Genomic DNA, 17,565 nt, shown 5'->3' on the forward strand with positions numbered 1-17,565 from the left:
GTCATTTTCTTGCAATTATAATCTAGACTCTTCTTGAATGGTAGTCCATTGCGCAAGAACGATAGAGTACCCCACAAGAGAATGGGTCCAAATGTTCTTGCCCGCAGCAAGCTCATCAGCAGAGATGGAGAGTTTCTTTGTAGGAGAAACAAAAGACATGGGCCATTCATCAGAAGAAACCTTAGGAGCAGAAAGGTTATCCGCATAGGTGACAAGAGGGCGAGGAGGAGCGCCAAGAACAGAGGATCCCGGGAGAGGTGGAAAAGATAGAGGATCAAGATCCATACCGAAGAGGAGAAGCACGCCTCCTCTCGGAAGGGAAAGGCCAAGCGGCCGGAGAAAAGCTGGAAGTAGCCGCCAAGGAAGCAAAACCCTAGCGGACCGAAAAACCCTATCTCAAAACCCTATCTCAAAAGATCCGCATATATATATATATATATATATATACTTGAAAAAAATATATTTAAATATGAGGTGATGAATGTTAAAGAATACTTACAGTATTTTATTGGAATAACTCGGTTTTTTTTTTTTTTACATATATCATATACTTAAGACTCTTTGATTGATTGTCAAAGCCCCTAATCAAAACTCTCAACTAATAGCCTGCACTTCTCATATGTACACTTTTTTAAGACTACGGACTTATTATCGTAAAGCCACGTGGCGAAGGCTCGTATTTCAAGCAGAATTCTTAACTAAAAATACGTGGCACTACAGAGGTCATCCACGTTGTAAAATTCCAACGGCTGAAATATCGGATAACGAAAAAATAGACGGATCCGATGTGGGTGAAAAGAAGTGGCAAACACGCCAAAGTGCAAAATTTATTTTGTCAGATAATATGCAGGGCTGGGTTACGTTTCGCCGCTTTACTGTTTCGTCTTCTCCATTTCCCCATTCTCCGTCTGGACCATCGACCGAAAAACGAAACTCTATCTTTAGTTCTTTACCGTATATTTCCCTGTCCTTCTAGGTTGTGAAAGGTTCGATTTTGCGGGTTCATGGCGGATGTAATGAGTAAGGGGAGCGTCTTCTCACCTCACCGATGTCGTTCTTCTTCAATTTCTTCGAAAAGGTCAAAACCCTTATCTGCCAATCTATTCCGCTCATCGATTGGGCTTGCCAGATCTCCTTTTTCAAGTAAAAGTGATCTGCTTGGGAGAGTGGTCATCGAGCGACAGAAGGGGAAGGTCGCGAATAGAGTTCATCATGCCGTTCCTGTTAGGGTGCGTTGAAAAAATCTTGAAACCCTGCTTTTTCGGTATCTAATTATGGTTAGAATTCCTTTTTTTGTTTTGTTTTTGGGGCTTGAAAATAGGAAACTCGTTGTGCATGCTGTGGTTCTTTGCTCGAGCTGGTGAACATTTGATGGTTCTGATTTAGGGAAATTAAAGCTGGATTTTTTATGTGTTTTGGATAATTCTCAGATGGATCTTCCGATTGGGAAAGGCATGAGATGGTGGGAAAAGGGCTTGCAGCCTAACATGAAGGAGATCACTTCAGCTCAGGATCTCGTAGATTCCTTGATACACGCCGGTGACAGACTTGTTATTGTGGATTTCTACTCCCCAGGTTGTGGAGGCTGCAAATCCCTTCATCCAAAGGCAAGTTTCTGTTTGGAAAGTTTTCCTTCTTGTTCATTCAGATAATTCATTGTTTCTATCAGCTTTTATGTCAGTTAAAAATCTTATTGGTGCAGATTTGTCAGTTTGCGGAGCAGAACCCCCATGTTCTTTTTCTACCAGTAAATTATGAGAAGCATAAATCCATGTGTTATAGCTTGAACGTTCATGTCCTCCCCTTTTTCAGATTTTACAGGGGAGCTCACGGTCGTCTTTGTAGCTTCAGCTGCACTAATGCTACTGCAAGTTCTTCACCTTGTTTTGTTTGTTGAGTTGCTTTCAATTTGTTTACAGGTTGCAGATTATAGATATTTCTGAACTAGTTTTTAAGAGTTATCTTGTGTGGAAGGCCGCTACTGTATAGTTTGGTTTGTTCTAATAATCTGTAGGAGATTGTGTTGATAAATTTTGTTCAAGTTTGATATTTGATTGTGAAATGTGTTCTGAATCGCAGATTAAGAAATTTAAGGATGCATTGGCCAAGCACGACACAGGCAAGTTTAGCCTTGGGGCAGCCAAAGGGTTGGAGGAGAAGGAGCTATTGGCTTTAGCTGCAAATAAGGATCTATGTTTCAACCAAACTAAGAAGGAAAAGCCTTCATCCACTGCTCCTGAAGTCATGGAGCAAATTCCTGCAATATTATAGCTTTCTCTTTCATCTTTTCTAATATCCACCCAAAATTATAAAGAACAAAGCCTTGGCCTTAAGAGCATCATATCCTTTATATATGACCATTCTCTTTCTTTTGTACATTTTTTTATCCTACAATTATCCAATGTTTTAAGGTTTCCTCCATCCATCTTCTTAGCAGGATTAATGGTTTTTTTTTGGCGTTTTTGCCTGCTAAGGATTGGATATGATGGAATGCCTTGCTTTATCAAGATACTGAATTGTATTATTGCTTGTTTATTTGTCTTTTGCTATAATTTAAGAATCATATTTTTCTTGTATTGGTTTCTCTATGAGCTGGCTGTACTAATTTGTGATTTTTTTTTCTTGTTTTGCAAGCCCCTTTTAATGAGAATGTTAGAGGTCCATGTGGTGGGTGAGGAATTGGTATAAATAACTCCTACCTCTTCTTTGGACTCTTTTAATGGCTTGTTGATAGAAAATATATTTTAGAAATTATAAAAAAAAAAACACACACACAAAAGAATTACAGCTCTCATCATGTTATTGTTTCCAATTTCTGAAAATGATTGGTATGTTCGGTCTCCTATGATCTTGTTTTCTATTCTACATGCTTTCTGCTGGTGGCCAGATCTATGACTATTCAACTTAGGTTTGGTTTGGGACGGTTTAATCTATGCTTTTTAAAGCAGTTTTTTAGTAGAAAAAAATTAATTTTGGTATTAAAAAGCTGCTTTAAAAAGCAGTAAGAAAGCCGTCCCACACGAAGCCTTATTCTTACTCTTGCCTTCTCTCTATTGTCTGGCCATTTCGTCAACTGAAGAGGTTTTCATGCAACTACAACTAGGTTTTGTCAATCAAACCAAACCTTTCTTCTGTAAGTTCTAAAAGCCTATATGTGCTCAAGGGCTTTCTATATTCCTATGGATTTGTTAAACTCATAAAGTGACACTTCCTTGTTCATTAATCAAAAGTTTTCACCTAGCTTTGGCCTTAGTTTTCAATTAAAGACCTTGGTGATAGGGGTGTCAATATTGGACCCAACCTGAAAACCTAATACGAACCCGACCCGAAAAATTCGAGTTTGAGTTGACCTAAACCCGAAGCAGGCTAATTTTGGATCCAGAAAATCGACCCGTTTGTAAAACTGGGTCGGGTTCAGGTTGACCCAGAAACTCGGTAATGACCCGAACAACAACGAAGCCAAACAACAATGAGCGAACTCCCGTCGTCGCTTCCGATCAAAATGTTGTAACTTCCGATCCGATGGGAGGAAAATGGTCAAAGGATCGATGTCGAACAACCACGAAGGAGCCGAACAGCAACGACAAGCAATAAAGCTGAAGAGCAACGAGCAAACTCCCGTCGTTGCTTCCAATCAAAATGTTGTAACTTCCGATCTGATGGAGGGAAAATGGTCAAAGGAGCAATGCCGAACAACCATGAAGGAGCCGAATAGCAACGACCGAAGAGCGAAGTCGAACAACAACGAAGTGAACAACAACGAGCGAACTCCCGTCATTGCTTCCGATCAAAATGTTGTAACTTCTAATCTGATGAGAAGGGAAAATCGTCGAAGGAGCGACGTCGATCAGCCACCAAGGATCCGAAGAAGCGATGCGAGCAATCTCTACACCTCCTGGGAAGCAACGAAGCCCAATAGCAACAACGAAAAGAGAAGATGAAAGGCACTATTCAAGTCGGTTCGGGTTGACTTGAACCCGAAGTGGGTCGGGTTCAGATCGAGAAAATTGATCCGTTTGCAAAAACAGGTCAGGTTGACTCGAACCCAACCCGTGATCCGAAATTGACACCCCTACTTAGTGATCTCCCTTATATTCTTAGCATTGAATTATTGAAATGCTCCCAGCAACATCAAGCTTACTATCAACTCACAATATATTCATGAATTCAAATTCAAGATCGATATCTCCAACATGAGCGGTCTTTGGCAGGAGAAATTATTTTGTGTGGAGACCAGACACAAAGAATCGTCTGATTTGTCTTTAGGAACAATAAAAGTTCACCACTATGCTTTTATAGTTCATAGAGATAAAACCGAACAACTCTATGTCCGATCTCCACATGTAATAATCTTTCCTTAGGCAAAGGCATGTCAATTTAATCTCAATAAGCTTTCACATCAGCTTATGATAAAAATAACCTCAATGATGTATTGAATCTCTCAAAGGGGTTACGCCAGTTTTGACATTTCTATGGCTTCATTTAGGATGGATTTTTACTGTTTTTTTAAGCAGCTTTTTAGTACAAAAATTTTTAGTTTAAATTTTGTTTTACTAAAAGATTGTTTTAGAAAGCAGGAAAAAAAATTGTCCCAAATGAAACCTAAATATCAATATGATAGCTATTGTAAAGAAGACTCCATTAAAAGGCTTCTTAAAGTCTATTGTGCACTTACAATTTGTATTTTAGCATTAGAAGTATACAACCTAATATGTTTAAGCATAATATTATCTTTTCATTAGATATTTTTTTCCTCTAAAAACAAATAGGATAGACAATAGCTTTTTAATTGTCACAGCACTCGAGAAGTCCGAAATTTATTTATGACTTAAAAATAAATTCAAAAACTTTAAAGTCTACATGACCCTACATTAATGAAAATTTAATAATATAATGATAGTTAGAAAATTAAAAGTAGACAACTCTTACTGGACCTTGCATTAATTTAAATCGACCTGAAATTCCATTAGATTATTTAAAGGAACAAAAAAACTTGTTGGCTGTTATTTGAACATGATTTTTTTTTTCATAACATAGAAAATGTTTTTTTTTTTATCTTTTTTTTCAATTCAACTAATTCTGTGCTATTACAATCGAACTAAAATCACTAATATCTGGTTGATTATCTTATATTAATGAAATTTTAATAATAACAAAGTGAATAATATGGTCAGAAAAGTATATTTATATCATCAAAGCAAGAAAATTAGTAAAAAATTCTGATAGTTGATATTGACTTAATTTAGGTTTCATTTGGGACAGCTTTTTTAATACTTTATGAAATAGTTTCTTTGTATAAATCTATTTTCTTTTTTTGCACTAAAAAACTATTTCATAAAGTAATAAGAAGTTAATCCAAACGAAGCCTTAATTCAACATGAAATTCAATCAGATTATTTAATGGAACAAGAAACAAATTCATTTCATAGAATATTAATGGCATACATTTTCAATTCTAATATAATTGTTGCGTCATGGAATATTCATGGCGGCAAAGAAATATAAAATTTAATCTCTTAGCTTTGTACGAAGATCTAGCATACAAGCAAATAAAAGAAAGGGTGTAGCGTTCATAAGAGACACCATAGTTTTTTACGTTGAAACCCCTTAAAAGGGGGAAAACCATGATGTCTGGCCCAGTTTGAATGAATCCAATATTATTTGCAATCGATTACAAATGAGGTCCTTCCTTGGGGGGAAGGCCTTGGGTTGATGTAGCAAATGTACATCATATTGCATGGTGGAAATTAGAAGAATTAGTATTGAAATGTTCGTTTAGTCGGCAGAACCATAGTCAGTAGGCAACGGAGGTCAGAAAGACCGTAGTTTGGTGTCGGTGGTCGGAAGGACTGTTGTTTGGCGAGGGAAGTTGGAAGGACCGTAATTGGTGGGAGATAGTGGTCATAAAAACCATTGTCTGGCGAGGGAGGTCGGGATGACCATAGTCGGTGAGAGATAATGGTCAGAAAGATCGTTGTTGGCGATGGAGGTCGGAAGGACCGCAATCGATAGGAGATAGGGATCAGAAAGACCATTGTTTAGTGAGGAGGTCGGAAGGACCATAGTCGGCAGAAGATAGGGGTCAGAAAGATCGTTATCTGGCAGTGGATGTCGGAAGGATCGTAGTAGGCGACGGAGGTCGGAATGATCATAGTCGGCATGAGATAGGGGTCAGAAAGACCGTTATCTAGCAATGAAGGTCGGAAGGAGCGTAGTAGGCGACAGAGATTAGAAGGACTATAGTCGGTAGGAGACAGTGGTCAAAAAGATCATTGTCTGATGATGGAGGTCAGAAGGACTGTAATAGTCGACAGAGGTCGGAAGGACCAAAGTCGACAAGAGATAGGGGTCAAAAAGATTGTAGTCGTAAGGCGGTGGTCTGGTGAAAGTCCAGGCATTATTCTATGGTTTGGCGGAACTCCAACTTCTATCAGTGGTCCAACGAAAGTTCGGGCCTCATTTGGTGGCCGGCGGTGGTTTAACAGAAATCTAGCGTCAAGCGGTGGTCCGGCATAACTCCAGCGTTAAGCGGTGGTCAAGCAGAACTCCGATGTCAAGCAATGCTTCGGCGGAAGTTTGGCGTCAGGCGGTGGTCCTAAGGGAAGTTTGGTGCCAAGTGGTTGGCCAGTGGAAGTCCGACGTCAGGCAAAAATCCAGCATTAGACGGTGGTCCAGCGGAAGTCCGGCGTCAAGCAGTGGTCCTGAAGGAAGTCCGGTGTCAGGCGGAAGTCCGATGTATGGCGGTGGTCCAGCTGAAGTCCGACGTCAAGCGATGGTCCGACGAAAGTCTGACTTCAAGCGGTGGTCTGGTGGAAGTTTGATGTCAGGCGGTACTCTTGACGGAAGTCCAGCGTCAAGTAGTGGTCCGGCGGAACTCCTGTGTCAGGTGGTGGTCTGGTAGAACTCCGGCGTGGGGCGGTGGTACGATAGAAGTCCGACGTCAGGCGGTGGTCTGGCAAAACTTTGGCATCGTGTGGTGGTCCGGCAAAACTCTAACATTGGGTGGTGGTCCAACAGAACTCCGGTGTCAGGTGGTGGTCCAGCAGAAGACCGGGCAGCGGTCGAGGAGGAGAGAGGAGGCAAGAGCGATCTCCGATCTCTCCCTTGATTCTTTTCTTCGGGTCTCCCTTTCATGAGAAGTAGATAGATTTTCTAGAGTGACATAGCTTATAAATAGGTGGAAGATCAAGGGTAAGTTGAGAGTGGTTTGGATGGACGGTCGATGTTAAATCCCTTGATCATGGACTATTTACCGGGCATTTTAATGTATTAATGATATCAGAATTTTGTGATCTTGGGCTCGTTGGATTTGTCTCGTCAAGCCGCTCTATTCGACTATAAGCATCATGTTTGGAAACCGTTTAGTAATCCAAATTGTGGTTTGAACATTCCAATAGTACTTCGAGTCCTTGATTTGGACCGATTTGGACCTAAATTGACTTGAATTTGGTGTCGTTGGGTTTGTATTTTTGAGACGTTCAATTTGACTATAAGTTTGCTAAAATCGGGGTTCGAATGATCCCAATTTTAATTTCAGAAGTTTCCAATTTGATTTTGCCTTGAGATTCGTGCCCAATCAAGATAATTTTTTGATGATGTATCAATAATATTACTAAAATTGCTAATATTTAATTGGTTCCTTAATTGAATAATTTTTATTAATTCCTCTTAAAACAGATTAAAAAACTGAGGTCCAGATAAACATGCCAGGATCATTGAAGTTCACGTTAAGATCCATGGGGTTGTTGTCATTAGAAGGGCTCATAGATTGATCTTAGGTATGATTAAAAATTTTGTTATAATAAGAATAATAATGTAACAAGATCCTGACTTTTGGGTGCTTTAATATGAATTGGGGAAAACTTCATAGATTGATCTTAGGTAATATTAATTTTTTTTAGTATCTAATTACATTTACAAATCTCAGAGGCTGTCATGCAAAAGCCTAAGTGAGGTTGTTTGAAATTGGCTAGAACTCTTGTTCAATTTTTTCATATGGTTATTGAGATAGTAATAGTTTCTCTCTTCTTTATGTAAACTTTCAACTGATCATTCATCCAAGAAAAGCTTCATCATAAGCACATTTAACTATGGAGTTCACCATAAAACTCCACATGTTAAACAAAAAGGCTCCACACAAATTTAGCATTTTATTTATTTAGTTAGTAATAGCTCTCTCTCTCTCTCTCTCTCTCTCTCTCTCTCTCTCTCTCCTGATCCTAGGGCATTCATGCAAAAAGGTGACATAGGGCTCTTAAATATAAAAATGAGAAGAGAAATGAAAAATTAATGGATGATCCTATATATCCAATTTTCCATCGGCGAATATTAAAAATTTAGTTTGAATTACTTCATTTAATTGTAAAAACACTTTCAATTCTTAATTAGTAATGCTCATTATATGTCGACATAGCTCAACACAATAATGATTACATGTACAATTACTTGGTCAACCCTCCATCCATGTTGAGACCTCTCTGGCTAAGTCAACAATGCCTGCACTTACAATATTCCTAGACTAATTCAACATTGTGTTCATTGATATATACTGAAGATGCTTCTAATAACTTCATTTATTCTCTCGAGCTGAGCTTCTACCACCATTTCAATATAGGCTTTATCATTGAATCACCTAATTTGTCAATTTTGACAATAAGATAGACCTTGTTTTTTTATTTCTGTTAGCTACAAATTTGAATAACTATTGCATTGGTTTAATAAAAATTAAAATGTATTGTTCTAATATCTATTTTTAGAGCATTTTCCTATCATTGATATTCTTATGGTAATGCTACATCAGCCCCCACCTACACTGTGGACCAAGAGATTCGAATGGGCTGACTGGGCCTGCCGCGGCCCACTTTTGATTGTGACTTCTGAGTTGTCGAGATGGAGAAAGAGGTCGGTTTGTCAAAGGCCTCTGTCTTCAACAGTATTATGTAATTGTATTTTTTAATGGACCTCCTAAATTGTTCATTTCGTAACGATGTAAATGTTCAGTCATGCAATACATCAAAAGTCTAATTAATTCTTCTATTATTAGAAAGTTACCTTTAGGGTGCAAACGAGTCGAATTTGAGTGAGCTCACTATTAGTTCATATTCGACTTGTTTAAAACTTAGTTCGTGTTCAAAATTGTTTGTAAATAGTAAAAAAGCTGTCACAAACGAGAGTAATTATTACGTATGGTCATCGGACCATCTAGGATCAGCCTTAAGCCCATATCTTTTTGCTTTAGTCATTGATGTTCTCACTATACATTTGCAAGAGGATGTACCTTGGTGTATGTTTTTTGCTGATGATATTCTTCTTGTAGATAAGACTAGAGAGGGAGTTGAAGGTAAACTTGAATTATGGAGGTCAACCTTAGAGTCTAAAGGTTTTTGCTTGAGTAGATCTAAAACGGAATATATGGAGTGTAATTTTAGTAGTAATAGACCTAGAGAGGGGATTGTGACTTTGGGTGATCAAGTCATTAATAAGAGTACACATTTTAGATATCTCGGATCTATTGTTTAGAGTGATGGTAAAATTGATGGGGATATTATCAACAGAATTCAAGTTGGATGGTTGAAGTGGAGCAATGCATTAAGCTATGCAAACAAACACAGCTAAGAAAATAAATATGCATAAAATTTCTAAAACTATGGAGATTTCATTTAAGGGTATTTAATATTTGGAAAAAGATTGCATTCCACATTCTGAATTTAATTATGATGATTTTTAAATTCTTTAATTTTTTTTAGATGAATATAATATGAAAATTAATTTTCATTTTGTATTTATATTAAAATTAAAGGTGTGAATAAATTGAGTCGCGCTTAAGCTTCAGCATGCTTAAATAATCAGAAGTTTGAATTGACCTAAAAACCAATTCATTTATTGTGAAAAAAAATCCCGATTAATAAAATGATAAAAAAAAATTAGGTTTCCTTTGGACAATTTTCTTATTGCTTCCTATTACAATTTTTTTGCACAAAATTTTCTTGAAAGCAAGAAAAAATCAGTGGCCAAAATTCATCACAAACGGAACCATATAGAAAAATTACAAACTATTTCGTATAAAGAAATGAGATATAGATTTTTTTTAATTGCATGCTTCAACTCATAAATTCTAATATTAAAAAAATGAGTCGAATAACGAGCTAAAGAGTTAAAACTAACTCAAATTTAGCTCATTAGCTCATCAAATTTAGCTCACAATTCACTAATCAAGCTAAGCCCAACCCAGCTCACAAATATACTTGACTCAATTATAAATACACTCAAAATAAATTTAAACTTTTTAAAATTAATTTTCATCAAAATTTACCCACAAATTATTGAGAAATTATTATTTGCGAAGTCCGAACATAGAGTTACGTTCAGACATATGAGTGTACACACTGTGCAATATTAGACACAAAACAATAAATGTATTTTTTGTTATTACATGATGAGGTGGCAAAATCTGATTGGGTGTACAGCTGATCGACATTCTCTGTTTTATCTATATATAATGATACAATGTTGTAACCTCTGGATAATAAAAAATTCATATGTTTCCTTTCCCTACTCTTTCTTCTTCTAGCTCCGTTCTTTTCTCTGCAGTTCTTGCAGGTTGCTTCTTTCATCATGGTATCAGAGCACGCGTGACCGATCGCTGGCTCCAATGGAAAGCTCTGTGTCCTCTCAGATAGAAGCTCAAGCAGCACCGGCATATCTCGCTGGAGCTTCTGTCTCTTCCAATCTAAAGTTTACTATATCTAATCTCAAAAAAATTTTCCTTAATCAACTTGCAGCGGACAACTACTCACTGTGGTGTTAACAAATCACAAAATTTTTTTGTGCTAATGGTTTTGAATCATTTCTTGATCGCAATTTTCCCTTTCCCCGTCGTCTCCTTCATCAATCAGATTGCTCCCAACGAACAATACAATCAATGGTTTCTTACGGATCAAAACTTAGCCGCAGCCCTTTGTTCCACCATATCTCCTTCTGTTCTTCCTTACATCATTAATCTTGCCTCTACCTCTGAGATTTGGTCTGTCCTAGAGACTTGTTTTCAATCTACAAATCGCTCCAAGGTTATCCAACTCAAAAATGAGCTGCATAACATTGCTCTCAAGAACTCCACCATGACACAATATCTCATCGATATCAAATCTTAAGTGGACCAAATAGCGACTGCCGGATCTACGATCGATACAAAAGCTCTTAATGGACTCCCTAGCTCGTATCAATCCTTCAAAACATCCATTCGCAACATGTTAACACCTATAAGCCTTGACAACATCTATTCTTTACTAATTAGCAAGGAAATTAACCTCGCCTCCGATGCCGCATGACTCACCTCACCCACCGATCCCTCTCTTGCTCTTTTCACATACAGAGGACGTGGCAGGCGTAGCAGGGGAAGATCATACGGCAATAACTCCCATCATAAATCTTCTTCCACATATGCTCTTATCTGTGAGATATGCTTAAAGAAAGGTCATAATGCTACAAATTGTTGGCACCGTCTGAATCCCAACTATGTTCCTCAACAGCCACATTCCGATTCTAAAGCCCTCGTTGCTAGTTCAAGAAATGCTAACACATAGTGGTTTCTTGATTCGGGAGCCTCTTCCCACCTTACAAATTCCTTAGAAAATTTTCCCATATCCTCTCTATCATGGTACCGATGCCATTACTATAGGCGACGGTCGCTCAGTCAATATTGTCAACTCCAACTCAGGTTTGCTTCCTACACCCGCACGTAAGCTCAATCTCTTGCATATTCTTTACATACCCTCTTTAGTCTTTACATTTTAATATGTTATCTATTTCTCAATTAATAAAAGATAACGATCTTTCAATCATTTTTTATCCAGCTAGTTTCGTTATCAAGGATTAAAAGACTAAACAAATGCTTCTTCGAGGACCATGCAGTAATGGTCTATACTCTATTCTCACTATAGCAAACAACACTCTGCCTCAAGCGATGATAGCTTCTACCACCTGCTCGAATAACTGGCATAATCGGTTGGGACATCTCAACAAGCATGTGCTGCATTCAATTGCTTCTTGTAATCCTCAATTGCAGATATGTAATAAATTTGTTTCTTGTCTTTCTTGTAATAAGGCCAAGGGCCACAAACTCGCTTTTCCTAAATCTGAAAATCGTAGAAAATTTCCTCTTGAGTTACTTCATTCTGATGTTTGGGGGCCTGCCCCGGTTGAATCTGATCTGGCTATAGTTACTACGTAATTTTTTTTATGATTATTCTCGTTTTACATGATTATTTCCCATGCGAAACAAATTAATTCGATGTAACTGATATATTCATTTCTTTCAAAACTCATATTGAAAATTTTACCTCTTTTCAAATAAAATGTCTTCGCACCGATGGAGGCGGAGAGTACCTAAATCACTCGCTTATCAAATTTCTTCAATCTAACGGTATTATCCACCAAATTTCGTATCTCTACACTCCAGAACAGAATGACGTTGCTGAAAGGAAACACCATCACATTGTTGAAACAACACTGGCTCTTCTTCAAACCGCATCTGCTCCTTACAAATATTGGTCGGATGTCGTTGCAACATCAGTATATCTAATAAATTGCATGCCCTTGTCAGTCACTCACAATGCCTCTCCTTTTGAATTGTTCTTTCAAACTAAACCAAACTACACTCACTTACGGGTCTTCGGGTGTGCATGCTTTCCACTCACTCCTCACCAACTTTGTCACAAACTACAACCCACATCCACTTCTTGTGTTTTCTTGAGTTACTCTTATATTTACAAAGGCTATAAATGCCTTGACTTAGCTAACAATAAAGTTATCATGTCTCACCATATCAGCTTTAATGAGCAATCTTTTCCATTTGCCAATACCAACACTACTTCAAAAATCCAAACGACCCCTATCTCACATAAGCTTCTAGTTTCGGCATTAGTTCAAACTAATCACACAAACTCTACGGTAACCTCCTCAGGATAACACAGCACAGCCATCTAACACATTAATACCGTGCTCTGTGTCCTCTTTGGTCAACACAACGCCGTCTATCTCGTCTAATCACACTCCCCTCCACCTGTTTCCTCTCATCCTATGATCACCAGAAGACAAACAGGTTCTATCAAACCCACTATCCGCCTAAATCTTATTCATCAGAATACTTCATCTCCTCCTACCAGTGATCCTACCTCATACACCGAAGCATCTAAATTAGAGGTCTGGCGGGCTGTTATGGTAGCTAAATTTTTCGCTTTGCAAACACAAAGCACTTCAGCCTTGTCATTCCGCCCCCAAACTCCTCGGTTCTAGGATCAAAATGGACATATCGAACTAAATTTCATGCCAACGGATCAATTGCTAAACACAAAGCTAGACTTGTTGCTCTTGGAAGCCATCAAGAGTACATCTTGGACTACACCAAAACGTTTAGCCCGATCACTAAATTATCTACTATTCATGTCCTTCTTGCTCTCGCACTCTTTCATAATTGGCCCGTTCAACAACTAGACGTTGCTAACCCATTCCTGCATGGGAAACTTTTGGAAACTGTTTATATGAAACAAACAAGAGGTTTTGAAGATGCCTCAAAACCCGATCACGTCTTTCTGCTCCGCAAAGCTCTCTACAGGCTGAAGCAAGCCCCAAGGCAATGGTATAACACATTCACATTATATCTCGTATCACTTGGATTCCATCACATCAATTCGAACCCTTCGCTTCTAATTCTCAAACAATCATCCAATATACTCTTTCTGCTTATCTATGTGGATGACATTCTCATCACTGGTAACAATCAAACTCTTCTTACTCATATTCTTAATAAACTCAGCAACCAATTCTCTATGAAAGATCTTGGTGAAGCTCACTCTTTTTTGGGAATTCAAATTACACGTCAAATCGATCAATATTTTCTTTCTCAAACACCTTATGCCACATCCATTCTTCAAACTACTCAACTCACTCACTATAATCCACTCTCTAATCCCACCTATACCAAGCTTCCTATGGACATTCCCTCTGATCCCTTTCTCTCTTATCCTACCATATATCGCAAAATCACAGGCTCTTTGCAATATTTAACTCTAACTAGACCATATATCTCATATAGTGTCAATATTCTTTCTCACATATGCACAATTCTCTTAAGTAGCACGTCTACATGCTCAAATGTCTTCTGCGCTACATTAAAGGTACATTGAATTTTGGTCTGCCGATTACCAAAACTAATCTTATACTTAAATCTTTTTCAGATGCCAACTGGGTTGGTGATCAGATTTCTAGGAAATCAACGTCTGGTTTCTGTTCTTTATTGGGTGATTCACTCATATCCTGTACCACTAAAAAGCAACATACCGTCGCTAGATCCTCCACAGAATCTAAGTATCAAGCTCTTGCGGCTCTTACCTCGGACGTCATTTAGCTTCATAGACTCTTGGATGACTTTGGAATTCCACAACATCAACCAACAAAGATATACTATGACAACACTTCCGCCATCGTCTTAGCAAACAATCTGGTGTTCCATGCTCGCACAAAACATATAGAGATCGTGTCACGCCCAGAAACACTCCAGAAATCAGCTGTTCTCAACATCGTCCTGGACGATCCTGGGTGGAAAATCCAATTCAGAGAGGAACAGTAAGGGAACGAGGTCTCACAGATCGATCAACGATTCATCCGCGATCACATTACCAACCACAACATTTAACTTATTCCAATCAGCACTATCGATCAAGTGACATATATTTTTACGAAATCTCTTTTGACACCTCGTTTTCATCTATTGCGCTCCAAACTGATCGTTCTCAACGAACCATCAGTTTGCAGGGGCATATTAGACACAAAACAATAAATGTATTTTCGGTTATTACATAATGAGTTGGCAATATCTGATTGGGTGTACAGCTGACTGTCATTCTCTGTTTTGTGTATATATAGTGATACAATGTTGTAACATCTGGATAATAAAGAATTCATACGTTTCCTTTCCCTGCTCTTTCTTCTTCTGGCTCCGTTCTTTTCTCTGCAGTTATTGCAGGTTACTTCTTTCATCATACAAAAGTACGATATATATTTGTATATACAGTGCGTATGTACACTCATAATCCAAACGTAACTCCGCATTAATAATTTCTTTAATTCCCATTGATTTTTTCTCCTTTTACCTGTGCCCGTCCCTTAAACCCATGCACACAATATTATATAAATAATGATTTTTTTTGGTCTTTCGAACCCCTCAATCATTCAGTGCTACATGAACGATTTTGTATCTCCATATCTTTCAGCTCCAGTCGTAGATTGCAGGGACCCACCCCTTGAGACAGAGTTCTTCTCCATAGATTGAGATAGATCATAGATACGATTCAGTCACCTTTTCAGAAAGATAAACTGTGTGCCTTTCTCTGTAGTTAAAGATTTTTCAAAGATCATTTGCCTATTCATCAACTTTTAAGGACATCAACTTGATCATAACCTTCTCCATTTTTATATTTTAGAAAATTTATTATCCGAGTAAGCTACAACACGTGAAATTTGAGGTATGCGAAATATGGCTGTGCAGCTCATCTTGATCTGTCGGTTGTGAGCTTTTACTATATATCTACCAAAAAGTCTTAGGCTTCGTTTGGAACGACTTTCTTATTGCTTCTTAAGGCTTAATTTGGGATGGCTTTCTTACTGCTTCTTAAAGCAGTTTTTTAGTATAAATTTTTTAATTTTTATACTAGAAATGTGCTTTAAGAAGCAGTAAGAAAGCCGTCCCAACGAAGCCGAAAGCAATTTTTTTGTATAAAAATAAAGCTGATTTAGAAAGCAGTAAGAAAGTTGTTCCAAATAAAACCTTATGTTCGAAGTTTTGCGTATGTGAGTTTGTCTTAATTTGCTCAAAAGTCTCAAAAAAAATTTAGATGATATATTTGACTATTAATTACGGCCAAGAATTTTAATAAAATTTCATTTAAAACTACTGAGTTTTAATTAGAAGTCCTGCATTTCAAGTGAAAGTCTTGAATTTTGTTAAAAAAGTATACAAAATTTTTTGATTTTGCAAAAAATTAATGAAACAAATCAAAATTTAAAATAAAATTTATTCAAAATTAAATATAAATAAATAAAAAATTCATGATTGAGATTATCAAAATGAATATCGTATGTTGAAGAAAATTAAATCAATTGTGAGTTCTAAACTATGTTAAAAATTTTAAAACTTGATATCAAATTTTAATAATGAATATCTTCTATATTTAATTTATATTTTGAAATTTAAAATAGCAACAAAAAAAAATCAGATTAATTAATTATAGAGTTGAAAGGCTGTGTTCTTAGGCTTGAAAGATGAATAACCTATGCTATTACCAGTTAAATAAAAGAGGGGCAGTAGCATATAGACTATTTTTTTCAATTTTCTTGAGAAAGAACTGAAGGGAATCATTATGAGTTATAATAATAAAAAAAAAAATACTAGTTGGAAGCACGACTTAAGCTCCCAACCAACAGATCAAATTTGACTGCATATATTTAAAAAAAATGAAAAAAAAAAAACAATCAAAATGAATGGCTATCAGACAATGTGATCTCTATTATTGATTATGATGTTAAGTATAATGTAAAATCATTTGATCTAATTATTACAAGTGGGACAAAATCTACTCATAGGCTAGCCTAATATGATCCCAATTTGAGTGGTTGTTAGTTTTGTTTTGATTTTGACAGACTTTTAAACTTTCAAGACTTTCTTGCATGATGGATACCTTTAGTAGATTCAGCTTATTGGAGACAACTTGTAAATTCAGCTTATTTAGTAGGAACTAAATGAAAGGGAGCTTTAGTTTTTGCAACACATCTTCATATAATTGAAAAAGGAATTTCAATTATATATATATTTTAAACAAAATATGATTTTATTCCATCAATGAAAAGGATACAAGCAGCTTAACCAAGAAAAAAAGAAGAAAATTACACAGTCAAAAACAGAAATGACAAGATTGCCAAGCGGGCTTAGAAAATTGCTAAGTTTTTTGAACCAAATAAAACAAACTCATATACACATCACAAGCTTGAAAATTACCTTCATCTAGGCATTTTTAAACAAAATAAAAATAGAGCCATTGAATCATAAAGATATTGACATTATATATTAGAATAGTAATGAACCAAAGAAATCGAATCCATTTAACAATTAAACCAGCCCAAAATTGCATGCAAGAAATTCCCTTGCTACCCCACATCCTTACATGAACCACTCAATTGTTGCAAGACATGATCTCTAACCTATGATTTTGATGATAATAACTATTATTGATTGAAATTTTATTTCTTCTAGCATAAATATTGGATATTTTGTCTGTATGTACTAGCATTCAAGTACATGATATACCGCTCAAGATTGATTAAGACTTAAGTTTGGGTGGAATAGGATGTTTTTCAAAAGAGTCTATATTTTTTATTTTTCTTAATTTTGTATTTCTTGAGTCTGACTATGTAAAGGTGTATGCTAAATTGTCGATTGTGCACACACTCAAAGGAGAGTGAGAAAAGAGAGCTGAAAAATTTTGAACTAATTGTAATGTACGATTACGATCG

At 36.8% G+C, this 17,565-nt stretch overlaps 1 protein-coding gene across 1 annotated transcript; it reads left to right on the plus strand.

Moving 5' to 3' along the window:
• Nucleotides 1–976: 976 nt before the first annotated feature.
• LOC110106783 (thioredoxin-like 1-2, chloroplastic) lies at nt 977–2,576 on the plus strand (the record flags this gene model as incomplete). Its single annotated transcript, XM_020836797.1, is given in 4 exon segments — nt 977–1,229; nt 1,431–1,607; nt 1,703–1,867; nt 2,080–2,576. Coding segments are annotated over 4 exon segments (759 nt in total). The 3' UTR covers nt 2,272–2,576.
• Between the last annotated feature and the right edge of the window lie 14,989 nt (nt 2,577–17,565).

Source organism: Dendrobium catenatum, unplaced genomic scaffold, assembly GCF_001605985.2.
Source record: "Dendrobium catenatum unplaced genomic scaffold, ASM160598v2 fragScaff_scaffold_1656, whole genome shotgun sequence".
NCBI lineage: Eukaryota > Viridiplantae > Streptophyta > Magnoliopsida > Asparagales > Orchidaceae > Dendrobium > Dendrobium catenatum.